At 34.1% G+C, this 19,464-nt stretch overlaps 1 protein-coding gene across 2 annotated transcripts in view; it reads left to right on the top strand.

Annotated features, from left to right (window-relative positions):
* The window catches only part of LOC114328744 (tyrosine-protein phosphatase non-receptor type 13-like), a 1,179,517-nt gene that overhangs the window by 1,101,012 nt on the left and 59,041 nt on the right, over positions 1 to 19,464 (top strand). For both annotated transcript variants that reach the window (XM_050656417.1, XM_050656421.1), the window contains one exon: positions 2,285 to 2,440. In XM_050656417.1, the coding sequence (XP_050512374.1) occupies positions 2,285 to 2,440 (156 nt within the window). The remainder of the gene's footprint in view (positions 1 to 2,284; positions 2,441 to 19,464) is intronic.

Genomic DNA, 19,464 nt, shown 5'->3' with positions numbered 1-19,464 from the left:
AGGTATTATTTTGGATCCCAATCATAATTATTATTCTCAAGTAATTATTCCAAACAAAAACATAATTCAAATTTTATTTTATTTTATAAAATACAGAAGCAAACTGAAAGTGCAATCTCACATCAGCCAGAAACAATTATTAAATTTTATTATAATATTTCCTTGAAAAGGTATTTGTAATCATAATATTTACATAAGAAGTGATCTGGTTAAATTAGACGCAAACATCATCTATTTTTCACACTTAACTCTTGACATTGAAAGTGGGTGAATGACTTTTTCTGATTACCAAACATAATGCTGTGAGTATGAATATCGAATTACTGATTACGAATACGAATTTTCAAGAATTTCGTTATAATATATACAAACGTGTTAAAACTAATACATTATGTTATTTCGATAGTACTAATTTTGGATCATATTGATATCGAGTCGAATGGAGTATCGCAAACTAAAGTGTATTGTAAATGTAACTTTGTAACCTATTGGATTAAAACAACCGAAAACCGGTTTTTCCAAAAACCGGTTTTTTTGGCCGGTTATAACCGCCAGGTTAAACCGTAAGCAAAAAAAACCGGTATAACAGAAAACCGGTGTTTTGTCAAAAACCGCCATCCCTATGTGTAGTTCAGTTGTTTCAGGCCCTCCTCATTTCTAACTCTATTGACCCAGCTTATTTTTAGTAATCGTCTGTATACCCACATCTCAAAGTCCTCCAAGCGTTTAAGCATGGCTTCTTCTTCTTCTTAAAGTTCCCTCTCCTATCGGAGGTTGGATATCATAATGGCTATGGTCGCTTTGTTGGCTGCTGCTCTGAATAATTGTAATGAACTACAGTTAAACCATTCTCTAAGGTTCCTCAGCCAGGAGATGCGTCTTCTTCCTATGCTTCTTCTTCCTTGGAGCCTTCCTTGCATAATAATTCTCAGCAACTCATATTTTTCTCCTCTGGTAATGTGACCCAAATATTCCAGTTTTCTAGTTTTTATACTTTGTATAATTTTTAACTCCTTATTTAAACGTCGTAGAACTTCAACGTCGTAAAAGCTTTCTTCGTCGTAAGAACTTTCTTCGTCGTAATCCTTTGAACCCACTGAATTTTCAATATTCTTCTGTAACACCACATTTCGAACGCTTCTATTCTTCTTATGTGTTGTCTCTTCAATGTCCAAGCTTCCATTCCGTATAGCAATATAGAAAATATGTAGCATCTTAGAGCCCTCAATCTGAGAGGCAACTGAAGGTCTTTGTTTGTAAGCAGTGTCTTCATTTTTATAAATGCTTGCCTTGCAGTTTCAATTCGGACTTTAATTTCGTTGCTTTGGTCATTTTTGTCATCAACCCAGGTTCCCAGATATTTGTATGTCTTAACTTTTTCTATTTGGGTTTGCTCTATCATTAACCTTTCATTTCCATGTTCTGTTTTTGAGACAATCATAAATTTAGTTTTTTTCTTGTTTATTTTTAGTCCGTATCGAATGCAATAATCGTTAATTCTATTTAGCAATCCTTGTAGCGATTCCAGAGTGTCTGCCATTATAACTGTGTCATCAGCGAATCTTATGTTATTTACTATTCTTCCGTTTATAGAGATTCCATCACTTAGTTCCGCTATCACTTCCTGAAATATGGCTTCACTGTACAGGTTAAACAGTAGCGGCGACAGAACACAACCCTGTCTTACTCCTCTCTTTATATCAATATTCTCGCATTCTTGTTCTTCTATCTTTATATTGGCCTTTTGATTCCAATACAGATTGATGATAATTCGTAAATCTCGTCTGTCTATATCTCTGTTTTTCAATAATTCTATTAGTTTTTCATGTCGGACCCTGTCGAACGCTTTTTCGAAGTCGATGAAACAGGAATAAATATCCAGGTTCATATCTAAGCATCGTTGAGAGAGGACATTAAACGCAAACAATGCCTCTCTTGTTCCAAGTCCTTTGCGGAACCCAAATTGGGTATCATCCATATCATATTCTAGCTTTCTGTATAATCTTCCATGAATCACCTTTAGAAATATTTTGAGAGTATGGCTTATTAGTGATATTGTCCTATAGTCCGAACAATCTTTGGCGTATATTGTTTTTGGTATTGTTACAAAGGTTGACACCAACCATTTCTCAGGGATTTTTCCGGTTTTATATACTTCATTAAACAGATCCAGTAGTACCGGTAGAGTACCGGTAGATCCAGTAGAGTAAGCATAGCATATATATTATTTAAAGGCTAAGTTACTGTGTCAAGGAACTGCATTAATTTTTGTTGTTTCTTTCAGTTGATCATCCAGAAGGAACACATCGAAGAAAATTTTATGTTCGGGTTATCTGCTTTGATTTCTGGAGATTTCGTATTTTTACCATCCGACACACGTATCTCCAAAATATTTCAAGAAGAATTACAACAGGGCACTCCCATTACATTATTTATGCGGGTAAGTATATATTTATAGAATAGTTTGAGGTCTTGAGTTGAGATAAAAAAAGAGTACCTATGTAGTATAAATTGGGCAAGATATTCTATTATTTAGTTGCTCTTAATGGTAAAAGCCAAGAGGGAACATAAACAAAGGTATTGTTCTGAAGCTATTTCTTTGTGGCATTTATGTAATTTATTATTCTAAATGGGAAATCAGCCACAATTTAACTTAAAAAATTATTTTATTGACGTTTCGACTTCCAACTTAGACGTCGTTATCAAAATACAAAATATTACTGAATATTACTGATATAATAATATTAGTAATATTTTGTATTTTGATAACGACGTCCGAGTTGGAAGTCGAAACGTCAATAAAATCATTTTTTAAGTTAAATTGTGGCTTATTTCCCAATTAGGATAATAAATAAACAAAGGTGTACAAGCAATTGTAGATTACTGTCACACCACTCTATTGATGTAGACTTATTAATCCCTGAAAATATAATTTTCAGTAACTTTTAACATGTAGTAAAAACTCCTTTTTTGTAATTGGTTTAGTTTATCGAGAATTAAAATTCTAAAAAATCCAATTGGATTACATAAGTATTCAGAATGTTGTCGAACTTATCAGTCCGATGATAGTAAATTTAATACACACACCCAAAGTTATATGGAATCATCTGATATTTCTTACTATTCCGTGCGAATTTAAAAAACCGAAGGCACGAAGTCAAACAATATTTATTTTTTAAGCAATTGAATATCAAATACATAACAATTAAATAAAACAATAAAGTATTTAACAAACAAATTGAAAGTAGTTATTTTAAAGTCAATAGCATACAAAATTTCAATGTAAAACGAATAATGTTTCTGTTTTTATTTTTTTTTTGTATTCTGTGGTAGTCAATGTTATCACCTCTAGTCCTTATGCAAGCTTCAGTTTGCGTGAGCACGCTCCTAATCAAATTATCAACATTTTGTTGTGGTAGGTTGCTCCATCCTTTAAAAGCAGCTTGTACTAGCCGTGCGGTGTTCTGTGGATTATCCCGGCGAGCTCTAATTTTTCTTTTAAGCATATCCCACAAATACTCTATAGGATTAAGCTCGGGTGAGCAAGCAGGCCACTCCAAACAAGGGATACCTTCTGCTTCAATGATGTCTGTAGTCACTTTAATGGTATGTATAGGTCCATTATCATGCAATAAAATTAAATTTCCTCCTGTTTCACATCTCCAGGTCCTGACTACAGATTATCAACATACCTGTGAGCAGTTAAAGTTGATTAGATGAAAATTAAATGAGTTCTTTTACGGATCACAATTCCTCTCCAGAACATTACACTTCCCCTTGAATATTTGTGAACAGATCTGACAGTTTTCATTCTTGCTTGTCTTCCTCGACCTCTAAGTACACGATTTCATGGGTCATCTGATTTTACATCTGATTACATTAAATCCTGACTGTTTTTGAAAATAGCACATTTTTTCAATTCCCAATGTTCCAGTTTTGGTGGTGACGACACCAATTTAGGCGATCAATTTTGTGCTGCCTGGATAACTCGGGAACCCATAACTGTCTCCAGCTGTATACTTCTTGGTACGAACTTTTCTTCTTATCGTTTCAACTGAAACAGTTACACCTGTAGCTTCCAAAAGCTGCCTTTGAAGCTGCAGGTGAGAAATGGTTGGGTGTCTTCCAGCTGATTGGACACTTAAACGTTCGTGAAGAGCCGTTATTACCTTTGGCTACTTTTCCTTGCTTTATTTTTGAGCTTTCCTAGTTCCTGTTACCTAGCATATGTTTTGGACAGAACGCCCTGTATTACGCCTAGCTCTGCAGCTATGTCCATCTGAGAACATTACTTTCTCCACAAGACCAATAATCTTTCCTCGTTGTAAGTTCTATAACCCCACATGAGGCATACTTTCGTTTTTGGACGCAAAAGTTAGTTTATTTATTTTCGTTCAACTTGCAGCTCAAGCAAATAATCTATACCGTACCGGGCTGTACTATCTGATTGTCTTATGGACTTGTTTATTTTCAATAAAAACCTTTATTCTTCGCAACAATAACAATTTGTTTTAAAAGAAATAAATATTACTTTGAAATACATGGTGATTCCATATAAGTTTGGGTGTGTGTATGTAACATCTAAGCATGCGCATTTTTAAGCGGACACTCAAATTTCTATTGCAAAAAAATTGTTTTATCTTCATAAATGAATCCTACTTTCCATTGTTTTTAATGCGTGTAATATTTTTTTTTGTAATATCTGGACCAATTTTTTCTTTTTTTTTAACTCCTTTATTCTGCAATCTATCAGTAATGACAATAAGCGTCTTTGTTGATAAATGATTATGACATGTACAGGATGCTCCATTAAGCACCCTGTTTTATAATGTAGCTTTTGCTAACTTTGTGGCATTACCTCTAATATTTACAATATGTTATTATTTACAAAGATATGTACATTACTAATTACTTAAACCTATTAATTAAGTCTCTTGGTTTGAATTTTTTTAATCTTCTTTCTTCATGTTCATGTAAATCTTCAAACAACCGCTTGGCTAACTCGTTAGGATGTTCAGACACTCTTTCGTGATATGTTGCACTATATTCACTTATCACCTCTTGCACTGTTGGAACTGCTACGTCTCGTTGGATCACGTAGTTGGGTACGTAGTATGGAGCATCAAGAATCAGCCTTATCGTCTTGTTTTGGAACCTCTGTATTATATTTAGGTTGCTATTAGAAGCTGCTCCCCAGATCTGGATAGCGTAGGTCCAAATGGGCTTTATAATGGCTTTGTAGACCAGTAGTTTGTTTTCTAGAGACAACTTCGAGTTTCTGCCGATAATCCAATATAGACGGCTTAGTTTTAGTCCTAACTGTTTGCGTTTAGTGTAAATACATATGTTTTCGCCATGTTAGTATTCTGTCTAGGTGGATTCCCAAGTATTTTACATCTTCGGCTTGAGGTAAATTGTTGTTGTTAAGTTGTACTGGTGGGCAAGTTTCTTTACGGAGTGTAAATGTTACATGTGTAGATTTTAGTTCGTTAGCTTTCATTCGCCATTTCGACAGCCATTTTTGTATCTTGTTAAGGCAGATTTGAAGTTGTCTTGATGCCATCTTTGGGTCTTCGTGTGAAGAAAGAGCAGCTGTATCGTCCGCAAATGTGGCTATTGTAACCATCGGTGTAGTAGGAAGATCACTTGTGTACAACAAATACAGAATAGGTCCAAGTATATAATATAAAATAGGTACCCCTGATTTTATGGCGTTCAGAGAAGAGTATTCTTGGTTTTGTCTGACAAGGAAGTGTCTATTGGTTAGGTATGATTTTAGTAACAGGAAGTGGGGATATGGAAGTAGCTTCTTAATTTTGTAGAAGAGTCCAATATGCCAAACTTTATCGAATGCTTGTGATATATCAATAAATGCAGCAGAACAATAACGTTTTTATTGGAAATCATCGTTAATCTTGTTAACTATTCTATGTACTTGTTCGATAGTGCCATGTTTGTTTCGGAATCCAAATTGGTAGTCTGGAATTAAGTGCATCATTTCTGTTATCGACTTCAGCTTTTTGACGTATATTTTCTCGAAAATTTTGGAGATAGTTGGTAGCAAGCTAACAGGTCGATAAGAGGTAACTTCTTTTAATTTTTTGCCTGGTTTAGGGATCATTATTATTTGTGCTACTTTCCAGATCTTTGGGTAGTACCCTAGTTTTAGGACGGCATTGAAGATATATGTTAGTAATTTAAAGCATTTGGGTGTTGATTCCTGAAGCACTTTTCCTGTGATAAGATCATATCCTGGTGCTTTTTTAGTGTCAAGTTCATTCATTATTATATTTCTGGTTTCACTTACTAGAATTTTTTTTACAGGCAGGTCCATTTGGAAGGGTGCATTAAGTGTTTCGTCTATTTCTTTATCTTCTGAATGCTGCTCTGGATCGTATGGATGGAATACTTTTTTTAAGTGTTCAGTAAAGACTTCTGATTTTTCTTCGTCATTTCTTGCCCATTTATTTCCGTTTCTAATTGGAGGATTAAACTGTTGAGGTTGTTTAAGCTTTTTTGTAGCCCTCCATAGTTCGTAGTCTGAGGCTTCCGTTGGGGTTACAGATTCTAAATAATTCTTAATGTTTTCATTTTTACTGTTCGATAATGTCTGTTTTAATTCTGTGGTAGCTCTGTTATATTTTCTTCTATTTTCTAGTGTTCTGTTTTTCATCCATTGTTTTCTCAGTTTTCTCTTAATATTTATTTTCTCTTTAATTGATTGGGGTAGTTCGTTTGCTTCTCCTTCTCGGTATATTATTGGAGTTGCGTTCCATGCAGCTTGTTGAATTTTTGTCGTTAGGTCTTCTGTCGCGACGTCTATATCATTTTCTGTTTTAAGTGGTATATTTAGTGATATTAGGTTACCTAAATTGTTTCTGTATTCATCCCAATTGGTTTTTTTTTATTATATAATGGGAGTTTATTATATAGGGGAGTGATCGGAGGACAGGTCATCAGATGTGGTCACCTTGCATTTTTTAATATCTAGGCCTTTGATGGTTGCGAAGTCTAACAAGTCTGGAAGTTTGTTGATGTCTGATGGCCAGTAAGTAGGTTCATTAGTAGATAGGTATTTGAGGTTATTTGCATTCATTGCCTTTAATAGTTCTCGGCCTTTAGTGGTTGTTATACGTGATCCCCAAACTTTATTTTTGGCATTGTAGTCTCCGCCGGCTAGAAATTTATTGCCCAATGTCTTGAAGTATTCTTCGTATTGTTCTTGTTTATTGTTGTGTTTGGGCGGGCAGTAAATTGCAGATATGGTTAGTGGACTGGAGTCATTTGTTATAGTTACGCTCGTGGCTTGTATGTGTTCTTTAGAAAATTTTTCTCTCTCAAAATGTTGAATATTATCCCGTATAATTACTGCGGTTCCTCCTTGTGCCTTCTCGTTCGGATGTTTCGTAGTGTACACTTTGTATTTTGGTATACGGAAGTGGTGTTTTTCTGTACAGTGAGCTTCAGATATAAGCAACATGTCAAGGTTTTCATTATTTATATATGACTTTACTTCATCAATATGTTGTTGAAGGCCATTAGCATTCCAGACTCCTAGTTTAAACTTATATTGTGCTGCCATTATGCAATTTTATTAATGACTGTGGTTAGTAGATTAAGTAAGGTTCCTATTTGTTCGGTAAGTTTTCCTATCATATTTTCTAATTTGCTGAGATAGTTTTGATTAGCTGTGTGCGGGGACACTACTTGTGTACTTTGTGGGAGCGGGTTTGGATTTGAAGGCATTGTGATGGGGTTGTTGCTTATATTACTTTGGTTGGTAGCTTGCGCGAAGTTCACTCCTTGTCTTACTCTGGAGTCGGCTCTTGTCTGCTGTTCTATGTTTTTTTGCCTAAGTGTGGGGTACAGTTGTTGTTGCAGTTGTTTATGCACTTCGCATCCTCTATAGTTAGCTGGATGGTTTCCCTTGCAGTTTATGCATTTTACGTTTTCATCTCTTACTTTTCTTGAGCATTCCTTCGTTAGGTGTGGTCCAGAGCATTTAACGCAATGTGCAATTTTTCTGCAGTAATTTTTTGTATGGCCATATCCTTGGCATCTTGCGCATTGCGGGATTTCTCTTTTTGTGTAAGGAGCTTCAATTTGTACTCTGTTGTTTGCTAAAACTGTAATTTCGTATATTTTTTTATTCTTGTCTTTAGGCTCGAGATCTATAAAAAACATAGGTAGTGGTGATTTATTTATTTTGTGTTTGATATTATATATGTTAGTCACTTCATGGTCCAATTCTTTTAAGCTAGTTTTAATGTCATTAGCATCAGTTGAATGGTGAAGACCTTTTATAACTACTCGAAATGTTTTATTTTGTTTTAATCTATATGTATGGAACTGGGTTTCTTTCGCTTCTAACTCTTTTATTACAGGCTCATAATGGTCAGCTTGATTAAGTTGGACCTTCACTGTGTCTGTGCCTAGGCTCTTTATTGTATACTCGTTATTTGTAATTTTTTTAAGTAGTTCGTGTATAGGATTTACAGTACCTACGTTATATATGGTTATTGGTGGAGGTTTTTTCGTTTCGTTGGTTTCTTTTCCCTGTTCCATTGTTTCCTCATCTTCTTTGCTCAGATTTTCAAAACGATTTTTAGTTTCAATAGGTTGTTGAAGCCAGTACTTCGTTATTTTAGTTTGTTTGTATATCTTGTCATCATCTGGAGAATTTAATCTTTTTTTACTTTGTTTACCTTGTACTGTTTGCCATTCGTTTTTGTCTTGTGGTTCTTTTTCTGTTGGGATTACCATGTTAGGTTTATAATATATTTGTGGTGGTTGTGAGATTTGTGAAAGACATTGACTGTGACTGGGCATGATGGGTATTGAAGGAGTATATTGGGAAACCGTAGGTTACATTTGCTGTAGTATGGGACCCTTATGTGTGGATAATTGGGTTGATTATATTGGTTATTAGGATCTACATAATTAAGTTGTGATTGTATTTGTTGTCCTGGTTGAAAATAGTAGGAATTTTACATTTTATTTAATTTATTTGCTCACCTTTCTTGGTATTTCTGCACTCCCATGGCACATATTTTCACTAAAGCGCCCGGACTATTTATTGAATTTAACTAGTTAATGAAGGTAAAAACCTTAATTCTGTAATTATATTTTTCTATCGTTTGTTAATGTTAATTTTTACACTCATTTGCTGTCGAAACGATCTTCACTTGACGAAAGTCAAATGAGTACTGTAATTTTTTCTTAAGTAAGTTATATGTGTTCCAGGTCCCCTCTTCCATCATCGACCCATTCGTCGATATATTCTTCATAACGTTGTACTTTTTCATCAGTCTGTGTTATAATAATCTCGTGTCTATCCAGAAGTGCACTAGTGAGATTTTATTTTCGAACCCTGCCATTTTTTCTTTAACTTTCTTTTGTAGATTAAATGTACCGTATCTTTTTCGAAGTTTCTCGATCTCTTTGCATTTCTCTTCAAAGTATTTTTCTGTTGCCGGCTTTATCAGTTTCCTAATCTCGTGGTTAATCTCCCTCTCCCTGTATTTATTGTTACCTTTTTTCTTAGATTGTCTCCTTTATTTCATCATATTGAGTATCTCATCATTCATCCATTGCTCTTTTCTCCCTGCGGAAGTCTTTAGTATTTCTTTACATGGTTCCAGTAAACAATGTCAATATCATGGTTGTCTATGTTCAGTTTGCAACAGTTCATAAGCAGTTAGTGTTGGAGGTATTCTTTTACGTTGGGTTCTTTAAGCTTGCTTGTGTCTATTATAAGAATTCTTTGATAACTACTGTTAATGTTTTTAAATGTGAATGTAATTCTGGCGATAAGTGAGTTTTGATCCGAGCCACGTATACTCTGCTTTCACAAGTCAAGTCAAGTCAAGTCAAATTTATTCATCACATGCGACATTATACAAAGTATATGTATGAGACAAGTCAAAGATACAGACATACATCTTAAAGTATATAAATTATTAAATACGACAAAACGTACTTAAAAGTTATTTTTAGAATATGGCTTTAGCTCACAAATGTATTGATGTACACACCTCCGAAAGTTTGACTGATGTAAATTCATTCGTATATCTATTGGCAATTTGTTAAAGAAACTTATGGCTGCATAATGTGTGCTACCTTCCAACAAAACAGAACGATGTTGTGGAAGCATAAAGTGATTGTCTCTGAATATTGTTGAATAAACATGGTTAAATTGAAATTTATTGAATTCATAAATTTTGCAATGTAAATACATTATACACGAAAATATATACAGACCAGGAATTGTAAGAATATTGTTTTGTCTAAAGATGCCTCTACAAGAATCTCTAAATTTCATTTTATACATTATCCTAATAGCTCTTTTCTGAAGTATGAATATCTGCTCTAATTCAGAGGTACGACCCCAGACTTCAATGCCATATTTGGCTATTGAGTAAAAATGTGCAAAGTATACTGTTTTTAATATTGATGTATTAAAGAGACGTGAAAGAATTCTTAATGCATAACATGCGCTACTTAATCTGGATTTCAAATTAGAAATGTGGTTTGACCATTTACAATTACTGTCTAACAGGACCCCCAGCAACTTCGTGCAGTCTGTTTTATCTATTGCTGATTGTATAGTGGCTTGATGGTTTAATACATTATTTGACGTGAAAATCATATATGTACTTTGATTTCTCTTCATTCAAAACTAGTTTGTTGGATAAGAAATAACTGTTGATGGTGGATAGTATCTGTGTAGTTTTATTTTGCAAATTTTGATCGGATGTTGCCGTGACCAGAATGTTGGTATCATCCGCATAACTGATGATGTTAATTCCACTCAGTGAATTAGTTACCAAAGCTATATTATTAATATATACTATGAAAAGTAGAGGACCCAATACACTACCCTGAGGGACACCATAATGGATACCCAATGTGTTTGATTCGTTTACAAGTCCATTAGATGTTATCTTTACTTTTTGTCTTCTATTTTCTAGGTAGGAAGTAAACCATTTTAGAACTACACCACGAATACCAATCTCCTAAGTTTTATTAGCAACAAATTATGATCCAAAGTATCAAAAGCCTTGGAAAAATCGAGAAATTTCACGGCTTTAACAGCATTACGGTATCTTTAATTTATCATAATTTAGTTTATCTGATTCATAACTGCTTCTATTTACTTCTAATAAAAGTAGTAAATTGCATTAAGATGCCACAAGAAATAGCTTCCCAACAATAATATCGATTTTAAACTCAGAGCATATATAGAACTTTTGTAAAAATATACCAAATTTCTAAAATTTTCACAATAGTTGTACCTTTTGTAAATATTAATTTAAAATATTTATATGTTATTAATAGTACCTACTTTCATTTTATTCCTGTGGTAACTATAATGAATCGCGTATTCGATTTTCTTGAAACTTTACGCTTTTGGTCGACCTTTTCTGGTCGATAAATATTCCTGAAGGTAAGCAGCATTTCCAGTACCATGTTGGGGCGTATGGGAATTGATCCAGGACCGGCCTAATATTGGATAGTAGCAGGCAAGACTGCAGCAGTTTGATTGGCTTCTATACTGCGACTCACCAACCCGTTCGGCAAGCGTGGTGTTTTATGTTGCCAACATCCCCTCAAACAAATCGAAATGTCAGATTTTAAAACAAAGACGGAAAGACCCCAGGTGAGTAGGATAAATCCAGAGTCTCACACTGATTTATCAGTCTGTCCCAAGGATTCTGGGGGGACAAAAAACTGACGAAACGAGAAATACGAAAACCCTTTCCTTTCTACGTTGCCACCTATAATGCCAGAACTCTATTGTCAGAAGAAAAATTCTTCGAAATGGAAGATGTTGGAGGAGTCGCACAGTGTTCAAAATTGATGGAAACGTGATCGAAAGTCAAAAAAATAAATAAATCTGAGAATGCCGAAATTAAGGGGTTTGTTTGTACTACTCATGATGCAACTTTTCAGCAAAAATTGATTTTTTAAGTTTGTTAGGGCCAGATGTATTAATGATCAAAAGTACAAAATTCAATATAATTTTATACATCAAATTTAAATCCTCAGAATATGCCTTTTACTTTGATTACTACTTCATTTATGTGGATAGCTAATGTAAAAGTAATTATTGGAGATAAAAATACATACTTTAAAGATTAAAATGATATAGTTAGCTTCACGGAAAGGTGGTTATAATTTTGATAGAATCGGCTGTCTAAAAACCTATACAATTTTTGATAAAATTAATGTTTGACAGCGTATTACGTTTATTGTGCCATCTTGTGCCACGTTAAATCCTTCACTAGATGAAAGATTACAATGTAAGGAATAAAAAAATATATAACACAAACTGCGGAAAACTGCGCAACTGGCGCATTGCATCGAGCGCTGCGCGCGTTTAGTCTGAATTAATTGCATTCGTACGTATTGTTTACATGTATGTCAAACACATAATATTTGTTGGGGTTGCGAAAAGAGATTTTAGTTTTAATGAAGTAGTGTTTTTGCTTAATAGAGAATATATTGTACATTAGTTTTATAAATAGCTATATTAACAATTTATTGAAGTTATATTTCTTTAGGCGCGATTGGGAAAAATGTTGGGATTTGGAGTAAATGTAAATGTGCGCGAATTCATCAAAAATTGTTAGCTCTACGCGCAGATACGTTATAGGGTTTTTCAACGCTTCTCATTTGTTTCGAGCTTCCGTCATAATCTGTCGCATAATCCGTGTATATTAATACACTAAGCAGCAAAATTAACGCACCACCTGTAAAATGGGACATTTTTGATGTCTCTAATTTCCTAAACCTCTTGTCCGATTTAAGTTATTTAATATGTTATAGCCTTATTCTTTAACAATATCTCCGTAATAATATTGTTGCTAGACGGGTAAGATGTCATTGTATACCGGGTGTACCAATAATACTGGTTTTTTTTTTTCTAAAAGTATTGAGTATTTCTTACCGCTCATAACACTGTTAAAAATATATATACAGTGTGTTTCATTAAGAATGTCCAATGTCTGAGTTGTAGATTCTAGACCTCGAAATATTAAGATTTAACCAAAATCACTTAAATAAAATATGGCTCCTTACAGAGTTACAGAGTGTGTTATTTAAAAATTTAAAAACTATGCTCAGTATTTTAAAACTATTCTACGTATCCTTCTCATACTTGACAGACAGTGTAGGTACTATACACCCTATGAAATTATGTTAAATATACGTTTCTAGTTAGTCCCAGAGGCGTACGAGATAGGGGAGAGTGAGGGGTTGACCCTTTCCAATTCCTACTCCACTGGCGGAATTACCATTTTAGCGCAATTTTTCGATTCTCCAATACTCGCTATGTAAATAATATACTCCTCACACCTAACGATAAAATTATTCGTTTTCGAGATATTTGAACTTAAACAAGTAACGACACAGATATTTTGAATAATGTATTGTGTCGCTTAATTTTAAAATATCTCGAGAAAACTTATGATTTTATCATTAATAATGAATAATATACTCTTCAGTCTTAAGGATAAAATCATTGGTAATAGAGATACTTGAAGTTTAAAATTAAGCGGCACAATACATTAATTAAATATCTGTGCCGTTACATGTTTAACTTCAAATATCTCGAAAACTGATGACTTTATCGTTGCGAATGAAGTGTATATTATTTACATAGATAGTATTGTAGAATCGAAAAATTGTGCTAAAATGGCATTTCCGCCAGTAGCGTAGAATTTGGGAAGGCTCAACCATTCACTGTCCCCTGTCGTACGCCTCTGGTAATAGACAGAAACGATTGTTTAACATAATTTTATAGGGTGTACAGTACCCACACTTTTTGCCAAGTATGAAAAGGATACGTCAAATAGTTTTAAACCAATGAGCAAAAATATTTTTTAAATTTTTAAATAAAACACCCTGTAACTCTGTAACGAGCCACATTTTATTTAAGTGATTTGGGTTAAATCCTAATATTTTGAGGTCTAGAATCTACAAATCAAATTGGACATTCTTAATGACACACCCTGTATAACGATATTTTTTAAGTAATTCATCCCCTAATGAAGGGATGAAAACTAAAAAAAAACGACCCCTGTTATAATATACTCGTTATACGGTATAATACCTGAAATATTCTAAGTTTTCAGCCGGATCACTTTTACAGTTTAAACAAATTTAGTTTCGATCACGTTTTGACCAATTTTGAACACTGTGAGTCGGTTTCTTCATCCATAAAAAACGTAAGAAGAACGTAGTTGATATAAAAAGTGTATCTACAAGAATTGCCTATGTAACCCTAAAGCTCAACAACATGTATAAACTGAACATTATCCAGGTATACGCTCCAACAACACAACATCCAGACGAAGAAGTTGAAGACTTTTATGATGATATATCTGTAGCTCTAATAGACACACCCACGCACTTAACAATCCTGTGTGGGGGTTTTAATGCAAAATTGGGCCTTAAAGAAGACGAAGCCGAGACATCACTAGGACATTTTGGAACTCTAGGTAAAAATGAGCGGGGAGAAACACTCTTAGGTTTCTTGCTACAAAATAACCTGTTCCAAATGAACAGTTTTTTCGTTAAAAAACTACATAGAAGGTGGACGTGGGAAAGTCCTGATGGTAAAACAAGAAATGAAATAGATTACATTATCAGTGACAAAAAACAGATTATCACAGACGTGAGCGTCCTAAATAAGTTTACTACAGAAAGTGACCATCGAATGGTAAGACCCACAATAAAAATAGACCTCAAAAAAGAACGAAATCGTTTGATAAAAACGAAAACTTTGCAAGCTGGGACGCCCCTATTAAATATTGATAAATACCAACACCATATAAACGCTGCTTTGGAAAGAAATACAACTTCAAATGAAAGTATAAATAACTTAAATGAAAACATAATTAGAGCCATTGAAGAAAGTCAACCAAAAAACTGCCCAAAAAAGAAGAGAGATGAAAAAATAATCCCAGAAACTAGAGAACTAATCAAAACTCGAAGTAAAATGAGAGGAAGCGAAAACACTGAAAAAAGTGCGTTAACAGACATCAACAAGAAAATGTCAAAGGAAATAAGAAAAGATCTAAGGAAGTTTAAAAGTCAAGGCATCCAGAAAACCCTAGAAGGAAACAAAAGTTTGAAAGTTTTACGAAGGAAATTAAACAATGGAAAATGCGAAATTCATAAATTAAAAAATAAAAAGAGCGAAATAACATCAAACAAAGAAGATTTACTAAATATCGTAGAAAAATTTTATTCGGAATTATATAGGAGCCAAAGGCTAAATCAAAATAATCTGAGGGAAGCAGTTTCAAAGAAAATAATAAACCAAGGCTCCGAAATACTGCCAGAGATAACCACTAGTGAAATCCATCAAGCACTGAGAAAAGTGGAAAAGCACCAGGTGAAGATGGAGTCGTAATAGAGACCATTAAAAACGGAGGCCACATTCTTATAGGTAAAATAAAAAATCTCTTCAACTTATGCCTTCATCAAAACTCGATACCTGAAAAATGGAAAAACGCAGTAACAATACTTTTGCGTAAGAAGGGAGATAAGACAGACATAGAACATTACAGACCCATTAGCCTGCTAAACCACTTATACAAACTCTTTACAAAAGTAGTGACATCAAGAGTAGAAAAGAAGCTAGATTTTTACCAGCTAAAAGAACAAGTGGGATTTCGATCAAACTTTGGAACAAACGACCATTTGCAGGCAGTAAGGTTACTAATTGACAAGTCAATAGAATATAATAAGCCCGTTGTCCTAGCATTCGTGGATTTTCATAAAGCCTTTGACACGATGGAGCTGGATAGCATTTTAGAAGCTCTAAATGAATGCCGTATTGACTATCGGTACAGTACACTCATCTATAATATTTATAAAGAGGCAACAATGAGTGTTAAGTTACATGATAAAACCAAACAAATAAGCGTAAAACGCGGCGTAAGACAAGGCGACACACTCTCGCGAAAATTATTCATAACTCTTCTGGAATATGCCTTTAAGATGCTCAACTGGGGCAATTAAAGGATCATAATAGATGGAGAAAAGTTAAATCATCTTCGTTTTGCAAATGGCATAATCCTTATAACTGATGACCTAGGAGAAGTAAAGGAAATGCTAAATGAGTTAGATGCTATCTGCTGGAAAATAGGCCTGAAAATGAACTTTTCTAAAACTAAATATATGACTAATCTGATTCCTAGTGGACAGCTGATTATACGTGAACAAGAAGTAGAACTAGTGGAAAAGTACATTTACTTGGGTCATGAAATTAGAATTGGCAGAGATAACCAAACATGCGAAATAAAAAGAAGATTAACTCTTGCTTGGGCAGCCTACGGAGCTCTAAAAGACATATTTAGGAGCAGTATACCGATCGGTTTAAAAAGACAAGTGTTTGATCAATGTGTGATGCCGGTAATGACATATGGAGCAGAGGCACTGACTCTTACCAAGGCAACAGCGTCGAACATGCGGGTTGCTTAAAGGCGTATGGAAAGATCCATGCTGGGTGTAACCCTACGGGATAAAATAAGAAATGAAGGTCTCAGACAAAGAACCGGTATCGCAGATGTTATAGAAGGTATCACCAAGCTTAAATGGAACTGGGCAGGACACGTCGCCAGGCTGAAAGATTCAAGATGGACACGAAAGTTGATAGAATGGAGACCAAGAGAAGATAAACGCAGTAGAGGAAGGCCGCCTACACGATGGACAGATGATAACAAGCGGATTAGTAACAACTGGCAACAATCAGCACAAAACCGTGAAGTGTGGAAACAATTGGGGGAGACCTATGTCCAGCAGTGGACGTAAATTGGTTGGATGATTACGCTTCTTTCACACACTAAGAATTTTGAACGTGCGATGGCTAGAACGTACGATGACATTCCAATAGTGGCTCGAGCAATCATATGGAACCTTTCTCATTGTACGGCGATTGGAACGTTTGCTGAAGTGAGAAAGGTTCCATATGATTGCTCGAGCCACTATTGGAATGTCATCGTTGCCAAACTGAATATCAACAATATTCAGTTTGGCAACATTGTGTGGAGACCAAGTCTTCTGAGAAATCAACAGGACCGTAAGTTAGTCCAGACAAATTAATTATATTTTTTTACCAACAAACATCAGCGGCGGCCGGCCAGGTGAAGTAGGTGAAGGTGATCTTCACCAAAAAATATAATCAAATTGAGACAAAAAAAATAAAAAAATATAAGTAGCATTATTATATCTAAATACTGAAATTAATTATAAACCTATTTTTTTTAATTAATCCAAAAATTAAAAAAGAATTTTAATATGTAATCCAAAAATTAAAAAAGAATTTCAATATGTAATCCAAAAATTAAAACTGTAGGTCCTTGACGGTCAGATACTGACCTGTGTCGTTTGACTTCTATGACTCGAGCAGAGTTAGATGAAGGCGTAGATGAAATTTCGGCTCTCGGCTGCACAAGCGTCAACGGTTGTCATGGCAACGTGACGTCATCATATCGGCACTGGCAGTACCCAAATTAGCAAGTGCAGATGAATTTAAAAATAAGTCCGCCGTATTCACCTAGTAAAATTTTAGTTGGATGCGTGCTATGATGGGCATGGGCAGTATTCGTTTTTTTTTTCGGAAGATGGAAGACCGCAAATCAGTTCAGCTGGCTAAAGGCTTTTTATGAGATTTAAATGATTTTGAGTTTACATTTTTAGCAGTTTTTATCGACATGTTTCATATTATAACAGATATTTTATATGACGTTCTTAAAAAAAACGTCCTTAGATATTCATTTTGGTTTAAACTAGATAAAAAGGACTCGTCAATTAATACGTGATAAAAGAAGTGAATAATTTTTTAATTCTGTTTTTGACAAAGAAAGCACAATGACCGTTATTAATACTTTGAAAAGATCTATAGGTGTGATGATGGTATGAGCACGAATGCAAATTCTACCCAATTTTTTTATTTAATATATATATTTTAATGGGAATGGATGTACATTTTCAGGATTGCGATGAATTAAAATTCTTTGTGAATTGTGATTGTGATGAATAAGCTTAGCAGATACAAAAAAGTTTGGGTCATACAGTTTGATCATTCCTTCCGACGCTTTTCAAAATTTATTTTGAGTTTTTGGCAAATATTTACTAAAACTCAAAGACTTAAAAGAGAGCTCTGCCTTTTTTATGCTGACGGAAATTTAAAAAATGGTAATTTGCAAGAAGTGGTTATAAAATTACAACCAATTAAAGACATTGTTACAGAAGCCTATAATTTGTTTTGTTTAATTCTGACAATTCTATCGAATACCGTATCTGTAGAAAGAGAAGTTTTTCGTGCTTAAAAAGGCTAAAAACTTTTAGTTTATCCTTTCTACGAAGATATCATTGATAGATTTGCTTCCATAAACGATCAAAGACTCGACTTGATTTATAAAAATTAATTAAGTCTATCTAATACATACTGCTTTTTTGTTTAAGTATCTCTTCAGCCTCGTCTCTAATATAAGTGCCATAAAAAAGTTTTCAAGTTGTTAGGGCCCTAAACTCTAAACATTTTTTAAAGAATTTTTAATGAGATTTGGGCGCGTCATAGGTATAAGTATACCGAAATTTCTTTTGGGTCCGGCAGACTTTCCTCATCTTCACCACTTTTTTAGGCCACGAGCCGCCGCTGAAAACATGAGATGTTTTAACCAAATAATGTTTCAAATATGATGTACAGAATATTTTTGAAATCGGTTCCGCTAACGAACTTGCTTTTTTGTCCTTAAAAGTAAAAAAAAAAGGTTATAATTTCTCTTGTTTAATATGTATCGTCTAATTTTAACTGTATTCATATGCAAGTGTTTACTGTAAATTCTAAAATTACTAATTTACAATGAAATTAACATGAAGTAAAACTCCCTAGTGTAGTTGGTATATTTAATAAAAATTCTAAAAATTTTTAAAAATCCAAACGGATTACGTTCATAACGTTTTCGGACCTATCAGTCCATCATCAGTGAACCTAAAAGTAAGTAATCTCACTTAATAAAATTGAAAAGGGTGAAATTTTGAATGTTAAAAATTGAAAAGTGTGGTTAAGATTACTTACTGTCTGTCCTTGCTAAATAGCCACAATGCCAAATACTGGTTAAGATGTATGTTCTAACTACATAGTGAAATTTGTAAAATAATTTGGCTTACATTGGATGCCAACGGATTACTACTAGCAACATGATGCTCTACTCCATTAATTAAGAGATTTTTTATATATGATTAGGTCTACATTGAACTACGTTTAGTCTGTCAATGATTTAGAAGGAAGTAGAAATACTTCAAAGACATTGACATCCAGGAAAAGGGTTAATACCTTCAAAATTGCCCTTTCCTGGATGTCAATGTCACTGACATTTGAAGTATTTCTACTTCGTTCTAAATTATTGACAGACTAAACGTAGTTCAATGTAGACCTAATCATATATA

The sequence above is a fragment of the Diabrotica virgifera genome, chromosome 1 (genome assembly GCF_917563875.1).
Source record: "Diabrotica virgifera virgifera chromosome 1, PGI_DIABVI_V3a".
Classification (NCBI taxonomy): Eukaryota; Metazoa; Arthropoda; class Insecta; order Coleoptera; family Chrysomelidae; genus Diabrotica; species Diabrotica virgifera.
The sequence above is the reverse complement of the archived record's forward strand: the minus strand, read 5'-3'. Positions and strand labels throughout refer to the sequence as shown.